The 12,189-nt window shown below is 32.7% G+C and overlaps 1 protein-coding gene across 1 annotated transcript in view; it reads right to left on the bottom strand.

The window, feature by feature from the left end:
• Nucleotides 1-11,522, bottom strand: part of LOC110374911 (putative inorganic phosphate cotransporter) — a 49,846-nt gene extending 38,324 nt beyond the window's left edge. The window contains exon 1 of the mRNA XM_049838243.2: nt 11,207-11,522. Within this exon, the coding sequence (XP_049694200.1) occupies nt 11,207-11,282 (76 nt within the window). The 5' untranslated portion in view covers nt 11,283-11,522. The remainder of the gene's footprint in view (nt 1-11,206) is intronic.
• Between the last annotated feature and the right edge of the window lie 667 nt (nt 11,523-12,189).

Below are 12,189 nucleotides of genomic sequence, written 5' to 3'. Positions count from 1 at the left end.
CCGGTATTTTGCGATATTTCTACGGTTTAAGGTCAGCAGAAAACCGCGTTTAAAACAATTAAAGACGCTTGTAGAACATGTTTGTGTTTATAGCAAAAAATATTGTTGTAAGAAACTTTAAATAAAATTATTTTATAGTGCGCACGGGTGTTTTCAAAAATAATTGCTTGCGGTCATGTGACTCAAAATATTTTGAACAAAATGATGGCAAAAACTCAAAAGGGCTCGTGACCAACTAAAACCAGTTGGTTGCAAAATTTTGAGACTGCCAGGGTTGAATGACCTTAATTTTGAAACTTGTTTTCAGATGTTTCAACTTTTTCGAAAAAATTACCTCAAGGTTCGCCGTGGGTCAGACGACAATAAAAGACTGGCGGATCGTTTGGTGAAAAACACTACCTGAGAAACTTAAATACATATTTACTGTTTTTGATATATGTTTTTTATTTAGATAGGAATATGAAATTATTAATGTTATAGGTATATATTAGTTACGAATAAAAAATGTAACAAACGTATTTTATGACAGATGCGTTTGAGGGAATACAGTGCGTTGCACCAAAATGGGGTCAACAAATAGTAGTAATGATTTTTATATTATGCAGTTCGATAGATAGTCACATTGAATTATGTTAATTTCAATGATATTTCCCAATAACCCATATTAGTCTACATGTGTAATTGCAAAAAACAGTAAACACAGGTGCGATTGTCACGCAAACCTAGCATTTTTTATTGTTTTACAACGCTAGAGTACAGTAGCAATAAATATTTATTAAGCAATGTATTCGCACTCGTGATAATGCTTACATTATTTACTTTGCACGTGCTTTGTTGTGTTAGAGAACTATTAGAAAAATATGTGTCCTGTAAAATATTTTTTCCAAAATAAAAACATAATTGGTCTTACTACGAAAACGTTAAACAGGCTTCATCGCGTGTGTATACAAAAATTGTATGGAGAATTTTATTTAAAGCCTTTCTCAAACGAACTTTTTAATAGTAAGACCACATATATTATAGATTATTGTAACATTTGTTATTGAAACCCTACTGTCGAAAAAGCACAAAATAATATACTTATCACACGTATCAATAGATTGACTCATATATTTCCAAACAGGTACGCAATTTCATTTAACCATGAGCATGTTTATTAAAAATCTCGACCCAAAAATATAAAAAGAAACATTTCCAAAATACAAAAAGAAGAAATCTGCAATTCGAAATCTTCTGAACCGGTACAAGGTAAATCCCGAACAAAACCATCAAGAAAACGTGTTCTGAATCCAAAAACGTTTTTGGTTTTAAGGGCCATTTCAAAATACATATGGCGTCATCGAGAACACCAAAAATTCGCTTTGTTCATCGTAGAAACTCAAAAACTTTTGGAAATTCATTTTAACACACAGACGTCCTATAACATGAGATATTCAGAAAATGTAGATTTTTCATGTTTACATTGTAGACAATTAAGTTCGTTTCACCAAAATGTATGTAATATTTATATTGATGTTTTAAGTCATTTTTATCATTATCATGTATGCTTCAACCGAGTCAATTGAAATAAAAATTACCAGTTTTCCTTCAGCACAGATAAAGGAGAACGAAAACCGAAGTCCTTGCCCTTACTAAAAAATCTCTCTTTTCAAATTAAAACTCCAGCTGGCCGTGATCACGTATCGATTGCCCAAGACCAGATTGTTAACATTCTAGTACTTAATACGTGACAAACCTGAATTAATCTATCAAGCCGCCATAATGATTTTCTATTGCAACGGCCCTACGGAATAATTACTTTACCATGTCTGTATAATTATTTCACCAATAAAATCACAGCGTGTTTTCAAAACCATGTAGAACGTAATATGTAATTCTCGATGTTTCTAGAACTTTAAAAATTACAGATTACCTAATATCCTCATATGAAACCTATGTATTTTAAATATTTTATGTATTTTAACCAACTTCACAAGAATAAGAAGGGTTACCGATATAAGTCTTGTTCTATTCTTTATTTTAGACGGTATTTTCTCAGAAATATCAAAATCATTTTCGCCAACTTATAGGTAATGTCCCTGAATTTCTCTGACAGAAGCTACATTGTATGACTAAGCTTGAGACAATATATCATCGAGGCGCATCGTGCATACAAAGAGCCATCAACTCGGTAGTGACTGAGGAAATGTCCGTGATGTGACGTGAAGGGAAAACTAAAATGGAACTACATTTAACAACGCAAGTTTTCTGATTAAAAAGTTAGTAACTGCACATGAACGGATCTACTAAGGCCCCTCTTATCCAGAATAGTATGCTCAAGATCCATGATTGATAAAGGAAGGGCCTCCTACTAACTGTCCAGGGCCTCGAAGATCCGTTACATTTTAACCAATTCTAGGGGACCTCTTTTTGCCAAGGTGATACCAATAGGCGATAATAAACATCTGTGGATATTTTGAGCTATCATAAAGACTGATCTTTCATGTGGGAAAGATAAAAGTGTCTGTGATTTTCACGTATCCTCTTCTAAGAAAGCAAAACATGAAAATCAGAGACTTTTTATCTGAGCAAGATATACAGAAATAAATTCGACAGAAAAACATTGTGTTGTCAAGACCTTTCATTGCCTACATACAGGTAAACACCAATTGCTGCTTCGTAGAAATAAAACGGTCAAAATGCAAATGCATAAATCCATCGCGCCCCAGGGGAGTTTCATCCCGAAGCTGGATAAAGTATAGCCTATGTCACACAGGCATAGTGTAGAATCCCATCAAAATGAGTTTTTCAAATTGGCTGAAAATTTTCGGAGCCTTTATGCGTAATACGGCGGCCTTAATGCGGCTACAAACAAACAGACCAAAAAAACGTCCTCTTTATAATATTATTTCAGATTTCGATTTCACGAGTGGACAGATATATTGCCTACAGATCTCTATCGACCACGGGTTCATAATCAGCTCGTCTTAAATCTTATCAGGAATGTTGCTATTGTCAAGTGTCTGCGGGACAAGTGGGTAACCTTCGGTTGTCAGATAATAATGACAGTCAGACGACTGTGCAATGGAGTAACTTTCCCATTGCTAGGAATTTGTGTAACTAAATTATAATTATACGCCGTAAATTATGGTACTAGCTTTCGCCCGCGGTTTCACCCGCGTCCCTTAGCCGGATGGTGATGGTGAAACTTTCCTAAAACCTTCTCCTGGGTCTAAGTTACCTCCCCTCTAATTTTCAGCTAAATCGGTCGAGCCGTTTTCATGTTATGTTGTGACAACGGAAAGCGGGTTTCATTTTTATACGTATAGATTTAATAAGGTTCTATCAAATGACATCGATGTTTGGGATCATGACCAACCAGATTAACAAAAAAAGTTCTAGAGAAAATAATCTGGGTTTAACTAATGCCCCATGAAAAAACCATTCATTTAGCTTACTTGTGTTTGACACAAGCCTCGAGAGATTTCAAGCGAAACGAATCGTTTCTCATGTAAAGGAAAAAGATATGAAGACAATGTCCATTTCTTATTCATTTATTTATCCATTTAATTCAGGTATTAAGGCACATCAGTATATAGGTACAATACTTAATAGTTAATATAGAAAAGCGTATATCCTAACTTAACAATACTACTTTGTCTGTACATGGCCTAAAGAATTCCTTTAAGTATAAGCTAGCGATCAAGGCTGTTACTACGCAAGAAATATTACTTAAGTACTAACGCCTAGATTGCGACAAGATGATAAAATATATGACGTTAACAGACACAATCGGTGCAATTGAAATAATTATGCATAAGAAAATTATTGATGATTAATAATAATATCTAGAAGATACTAAAAGCACAAGTTAATAATTTAAAATAATTAAGATTGTTACATCATATACATTTGCATGATTGAACAGTTATAAATGTTGCTAACCTAAACAAATTATATTTGTTTACATTTTTTGAATATCAATACTGGCGTTCTTAAGTCCTATAACGGTTACACTTAATTCGTATTAAACCATGAATGGCTGAATTAAAAACCGGTCAAATGGAAAAAACCACGTCACAAGTATATTTCCTATTTACAAGCAAAAAAAAGGTTTTACATAACACTCTGGTAATCTATTTTTACACGTCTATAAAAATAGAACCAGTACGAAATAAAGTGGATAATTAAAGCCACAGTAAAACATTAATGTATTATTATAAACGAAATAATAATCAATTCTTGGAAGCACTACATAATACTTTTAACCTTAGCATTTTTCTGCAATTACCATTTAACTAAAAAAAATGTTGATTGCCGTATTTTAATTAAGTATTGCAAAATACATATAAATTGATTGGTAAAAAAATCCTAATATGGAATTCTTCTAAATATATACCAGATCCAAACTTTAATCTAAAAACGTTATCTGATATAATAATTAAATTAAGAAATATTTTATGTAATTAATATTTAAAATGTAAAAAAAATGTGCTATAAAAAAAACTAATTATGTAGGGTACTTACAGACAAAAGACAATATTTTTTTTACATACCTACTACTTTTATTTGCAAGCAGGTGTAATAAGGTAAACTATTCAACGGAGACGTATAATTTTTTTGTTCATAGTTTAAAAAATATTCCGACAAACAACTGAGTGTTTATTACTATAGGTACCTACTTTACTATGAATTATTATTTTATTTATAGTCTTAAGGGGTCTACACACCAAAGCCGCTGACCCGGCGGCACAGCCCGGCGGCACGACTGCCGCGGCATGTGGTGTTCTAGTAATTGTCAAATACTCTATGAAAGCCGGCGGCATGATTGTACAAAATACGGCCGGCGGGTTGGGCCGCCGGGCTGTGCCGCCGGCATCAGCGGCTTTGGTGTGTAGACACCTTTAGGGTTTTTAGGTACTACCAAACAGTTCTTTGTGCTAAAAATAGAATCCGCGACCAAATTACGTCTCAATAGTTCGACGGACGAAATAGTTTCCGTAGTTATGCTACATTCCAACTTAATTAATAATGTGTTATTTCATAATTGGTTGTGCTTATTCATAGTTTTCAAAGTATCTACTTATTTTTTGTAATAATGCTTGACTCTAGAATAAACCTAGATTAAAAATTTAACCTCAGATTCATCTAAGAAAGGTTTACAGGTTTTTAAAGGTTCATCATTAATGAGGGGGATTTACAGTAGGTGATGGTATTATTTTTTCTATAAGAAAAGATGACATTAGACATTTCTCAATATGATTTTTTTCTCAATATAATTTACGTTCTTGCAATTAGAAGTTAGAAACTTACTGTAACAATGTTACCAAGTGTTTATCAACGATAGATAAGGAATTAGTTGCAATCTGCCTGTCAACAGGTTTGAGTAAATAGGCTGAATGTCAGGGCTTGCCAACAATCATAGATTTTTTTCTGTCGAGTGACTCCTTGCTAAGTATAGGTACTTGAGATTAGCTGACACCATGGAGAATTGACTCGAAATAAGTCTTCAACACTTGAACACCATAAAACTAGACGTTTTCCCGCGGTTTTGCAAGCATTCCGTGAGAACTAAGTAGGTACTGCCCGTACCGGAAAAATACATAGTCTATGCTATTCGGGAAGAGAGTAGGTAGCTTTAACATAGTGAAATGATTTTTAAATTCATTTCAAGATCCTTAGTTTCGTAGCCTTTAGGGAAAAAATTCCTCTTTTTTATATTAGTGTAGATAATTCTTGACAATTCCGACTAAGAACTCCTTTTCTTTAAAAAAAAAACAATTATAGACAATTGAACAAAAGGATCACGGATGTATGCGAGTGCATTTCAAAGCAGTATTGCAACGTGCATTATCTCAAAATAACTATCTCGACATTCACTTAACCCACCCAGATAGCCTTGGCAATAACTTTAAAAACTATACAGTTACTTATCCGCAGATTTAAGACTATTTATGGCCATTTCCAATATTCTATCATATAGAATTTTGACATTAGCCCCATACAAGTAATGTCAAATTCCTATCTCTAGTAAGCAAAACAACAGATAGATAGAATATGGGAACGGCCGTTACTTAAAGTACTTCTACTAGGAAATAAAACTGGCAGATGATGTTTATGCGGTGGCATTTTTTTATGCTTGAACACGAAACCTAAAAAAAACAGTTGATCTTCTAATTGTTAATCATTTAGTTTTTTTTTATTAAGTAGCTTCTTGTTTCCAAACACTCGGGCTTAATCTTGTAAAAATAGGGCAAATTAAAAGCCTGGTTCGATTGCGTCACGCATAATCAATTAGGTATGATGCTCAATTTGGATTGTGAAACCAACCCTTAAATCTTGACATTTAGAATTTACGCATTCGAATTTCAAAATTACTAGTGTTGTTTCAACAAAGGAAAGATGGGAGGGACAACAATCGGACAAATTGCGAAAAGTATCCGATTACTCGATTGTTGAATTAACCAGCAATGAATACCAACAATTAGAGTCACGCTTGGGTGAATCAAAGACTAGGTATTTAGTATCGATAATTTGACCTAAGTGGACACTGAAAAAGACGATCGTGTGAAATGACTTACGTGACCATTGATTTGTAGGACTGTATGATCATGAATCATCCATTAATGAATTAAATTAATTTTAAGTGCCTACCACATTCAAATAATAAGGCGAGGAAAATGTTTAGGGAATCAAGACATGTCGGTAAGTACATAGTACGTATGCTAGGTTGCTCGATTAAATGACTCACTCGGACTATCCGAGCCGAACAGGAACGTCACATCACTAATGTCACACATTAAAGAGGTCCGCAAAAAAAGAGGTTCTGTATTTAGCGAAAGTGAGTTTGACAAAGACATTTTTGAAAACCGTTAGGCAGTGTGAACGATCTTTTGTGACATTAGCGAATGAATAATGGAAGGCCATTGAAGTGTTAGCAATTGGTGTCTAAAAAGGTATTTATAGGATATTTCTTTTGTTTTAAATTTTGTCAAGTAAGTAGGTATGCCTACATGTCATACGTATTTTTGGCCACATTTTCGAACAAGGGCGCCAATCACAAAATGTTTATTTACGCTTTTATTTTTTAGTAAGAATAGCTGTTTAACACACTTTTTATAAATATTGCACATTGTTTCCTCTGCAAACACTAGACAAGATAATAAAGTAAATTAGTATCCACGACAGAACCTCGTGGCAATGTAGGCAATAAAAGAAAATTCTAGACACATAATTATGTCTCTTTTCCCTTAATTATCATTTTTCCCTTTACAGGTGTCATAAATAAGACAAATTATTATTTGTTCGTCGCTCTAAGAAAGAAGATTTATTTATTAGCTTTCAGAGACCACGTGGCACACAAATCCTTGACATGCATTCACACGTATCAATTGAAAATAACAACAAAAAATACATTTCGCAATCTATTATCAATGTGATACTAAATATTTATTTAATATTACTGCATAATATTATCAATTCAATGCCAAGCTAGTAAATACTCGGTAAAAAACCGAAATTGCTATTTCGTAACTAGATCGTACGTGGACGCGAGGAGAAAAATCGATAAAATCGGTTTTGTTATTGTTGTTTCATAACTGCTATTGTAATAAACTGATATGTAAGACGGTCAAGTGTGTGCAACGGCCTTAGAGCGAACCAATGTTACATTATCATAATCACTTGCTTAATAAAAAGATAATTTATTGCAACAGGCAACTGTTTGGCTGACTCATCGATTACTACCTACAACCTTTAAGAATGGATAATTCGATTTAAATACAAATCCACATTGTTCTTTAAATGGTAACACCGCAAAATTTTCCGAAAACAGCAACGTCATGTAGTTTTATCAAAAAGTTTTTAATACTGAAAAGGTTCTAGACATCTTTGTTCTTTTAATAAATCACCATTGGACTGGTACTAAGATGACTTATATTCTACAACAATATAATACCAAATAATGTGAATTTAAAAGGTCAAATTTTAATTACACTAGAAAATAAATAATTGCTATAGAAAACAAACTTTTCCGTACTTAACGGAAAATTATTGCAAATAGGAACAATGCTGAATTCTTTATTTAAAAGAATGCGTGATTCGAATCCGATAATAGCGTGACTACTCATAGTAAATATTACACAATTATTCAAATAATAAACAGGTTTGATGTTATTTAGGTCCAAATAGGTTCATTGGTCTTGATTTAATAAAAGCTTGTTCGTTTTTTGAACTATTGTTAATGGCTCTTTATGTTCAGTTTTTTTTTTATTAGTTTTTTTTATTTGAAAATGGAACGATCAATGTTTAATGATGATGATCAAGTGTTATCAAATGTAAAATTACAGTCTTATTTAGTTTTTGAGAGATGAATTTACAGGACTTCCAAAATCCTATGAATTTGCAAATGAAAATTAATGGTTTTCAAGTTTTTTTTGGGCAGTTTTTTTCTCACTTCAGAAATAATATAAGTTCTAATATAAATGATAAAATCTCATACGTATTGATTGCCCTTGCGTCACTAATTTTATTAACTCATTGTTTTACTGCAACAAGCATACAAATCACTTATTATCTCTCATTTTGTTGTCTTACACCGATCAAGTCTTGTATCACCAATCAATCGTCAGTCAGAGTTGACGTAACAGTGAATTTTCCTAACATTTGATATTACGAATTGAAAAAATTTCGTGCTTTTTGGAATTTTCCCTAGATAGGTACCGCCTGATTGATCGCATATTGATAGAAACCTCTCACACCGAGCTACACAGACACAAAACTACGTATGTGTGCGTTAGAAAGTTTGCGTGTGTGTGTTTAGGGTGTAAGTACCTAATGTGGTACAAGAATAAATTATTCATATCGTTCTCATGCCCTTATGGCCTTATTACGTCGGAAGCGTCCCTACGGTGGTCCGCCATAAATTGAGCAAGGAGGTCACAGTTTGCTTAACTACATTGTCTTTGGACATCACACCAAGATTGAGAGTCTATGGTTTTATGTGTAGGTCACACTAAAAAGTCTGATCTACAAATTAAATGTAATTTAACACAACCATTTTAGTCCAAGGAAATAAAAGATTTTGACACATTTTCTAACCAGTTAAGTCTTATTATAAACTCAAATAAAATCCGCCAAATACGAAAAATAAACTGATATATTTTTTCTTTACAATTGAAAAATTATCCACAATTATCACAATTTTTAAGCTGACAAAATCAATTTCTGTTAAACAGTTTGTCAATATGGAGATCACGATATATTTACTATTTATTTATCGTATGACAATAAAAAAATATATTATTTGTCACTTTATTACGTCAGTCAACACGAGGTTAATATATGATCGCATGCATCCGAAAATTGCGATTAGGGTCACCATATTTCGTGAGTTTTGAGGATAAGTCTCTTTTGTGCTTTTCTGACAGTATTAACACTTTACCTAATAGTGTTAACAGATTTATATAAAAAATTAATATGTTTCGTTAATACACATTTGTAATATTTTTTTAGTTCCTGCTAGGACGATCGAAACAGATTTAAGATCAAAGATAGAAAAGGAATAAAAGCTGATCTTGAAAACTACAGTATATTTTATTTTTGCAATACCTAAGCAGCTAGCTAAATCCTCCTTTTGGGTAATTAACCAGAGACATATTACACAGTACAAACACAGAATAAAATGATAGTACGTTTTTTACTCTAAAACAAACGACTTAGACTTAATAATGATAACGTAAACACATACGAATTAAGTGCGCGAAAATTTCTAAACTGATAAAATTACTAAATTTCTAAACTGAACTCACGCGTTTTAAGTAAAAAGAGTAACAAAATAAATTAAGTATACGGGTTCATTTACATTATTATTCGCACATACATTTTAATATGCCGATATCCATTGATTATATGTTAAGAAAATTTTGTGCTCGACAACTAGATCAACGTAATGAATATCGGTATATTATTATAATGAAAACCCCTGAAATTCTCTACTGAGATCTAAATTGAGAATCTCCTCAAGTTTGGGAAGTCGGTTTTAACATTACAGATTTTTCTCGCAACGGTAACTTTCTGTTGAATCTTCTATTCAATCCTAACAAGACATTCGTCCAAGGTGGTCCAAGGTGATAATTAAAATTTTATACGTACGCCCACAATCTTAATTTCTTTAGAAAATCGAAAAGTGATATCCTGTCCTTCACGTTACTCCGGACTTTGATCGTTACAGGAGATTGTAAAAATTATATTATTTGCAGGAAATCCAACAAAATGAATCCTTTGCCAGTTTTCTTCGGAACACGTTTACGTTTATTTTATTGTCTACTATTAATAATTAAAATATCTAACGTCCTTTAAATGGAAATTCAATTAATATTTCATAACAGTTCGTCTTTCATGAGATAACTAAAAAAAAAATTGTTATATGAATCATTTGCCATTTTTTTTTATAAAAGCAGCTAATTCCGAAGCACTTATATTATATTATCAACCAAAAAAAGTACAATTTTGAGTTTGAAATTTGTGTGGTTCCTTCATATTGATATGGATGTTATCACTTCATTGAAAATGCAAGGAGGTTGTCGCTCATACTACAGCAATGCCAAATGCCACTTTATTCTCTTTATTAACGCAGTTAAATAAAAAAAAAATAACTTTTTAGTAACTGTTTTCCAAAGTCAAACCAGTAATAAAACATCAAAGGGCCTAGAGAAATCAAGAATGACCTATCACGATCATTACTGAAACCAGTTTTCAGAAAGATACTGCAATCTCTCAAACTGGTCGGAACAATGAAATTATTAAATGCCAAAGGTTTTTTCAACTGCGTGTTTTTGACGCGAAATATTATTTCGACCTACCCTAAGTTACCTTGTTAGTCCTTGTACTAGACAATAATTAAGTTAGTTTTTGTATTAAATTGGATTTTTATTATGTTGTAGTAATTTAGAAAATTACTGCTAATGTGAAAAGATAAGAATCAGCATATGTAGTTAGAAAATGCCGCACATGGTTTAAGGTCGCACTGTTGTAGTAAAATCGTTTATTTATGAACTGCCTTGTTTTTAATAAATATTTTTTTTTTTGCCAAAGATTAAATAAGTTCCCAATATTATCGTATTACTTTTTTCCAAACATATAGTGTCTACCTTCACTTGCTAAAATGTCAATTACACTCACTAATTACCACTTTCACGTAATAATAATAAAACAATTGTATACTAACTTGGCTTATCCGAGACGTCGTCATCCATGATCGCCAATTTGCTTGGCCTTTTGTCATCTTCAGACTTCAAACCCATTTTCACTGCAACGGACGGAAAATATCAAAAATATTGAAATAAAAAAAACGCGTTAGTTTTCTTCACGTACACTTGCACAGGCAGAATTATTTATTTATTTTATTTTTAATTTTATTATTATATTTTAAAATTATTTTATTGTCTTTTAAATAAGTTTCGAATTATTGTTGATTATTTATATTTTTACGCGCGCGTCAACACGCCATGCTCGCGACAGGTAAGACCGGCCGCGTTCTTCGTCCGCGAAGGTTAGTATCGACTGTCACGGTAGACTGGACTAGCCTTGTTTTTAAGGCACGCGACTTGCAGGCACGCAGCTGACTCGATCGTTAGCGTATGTTTGTTCGGAACAGAGAAATTGACACGGCCGATGAGATGACGGCTGTTATGACATATTTATTATTGGGTTATCTAATTAATCTGATGTTATGAAGTCTACATTTTTAATTAAAATAAATGATAGATAACATCGCTTTTTTAAATGTAAATAGGTTTTCGACGCCTCAGAATAATCGTCGTCTACCTCCAACGCAGATTTGCAAAAAAATCATGCTTGATGGTGATAGGCAATCCATTAGCATTGTGACAGACAGAAGAGCTGAATGAATACTCCCGCACGTGTATAAGACAAAGGGGCAAAATCATTGTGCCATTTACGTCACCAACGACTCTCGTCATTTATCCCCGAAGGAATAAAAAGAGTTCCTAAACGCGACAATTCATCCGGCTCCATTGAAATTTGAATGGCTTCAATTCACGAATTGAATAAAAAAAAATCTTTTCATATTTAAATAATATGCTTCAGTTTGCTATAAATCGGTTGATTTCTTCCAACATTCTGTTTTATTACGTTAATTTCCATGCTGATAAAAGGAATGCATTCTTTTTATTTCGACACGGTAAAAAA

The sequence above is a fragment of the Helicoverpa armigera genome, chromosome 8 (genome assembly GCF_030705265.1).
Source record: "Helicoverpa armigera isolate CAAS_96S chromosome 8, ASM3070526v1, whole genome shotgun sequence".
NCBI lineage: Eukaryota > Metazoa > Arthropoda > Insecta > Lepidoptera > Noctuidae > Helicoverpa > Helicoverpa armigera.
Note: the sequence above shows the minus strand (reverse complement) of the source record. Positions and strands in the feature narration are given on the sequence as shown.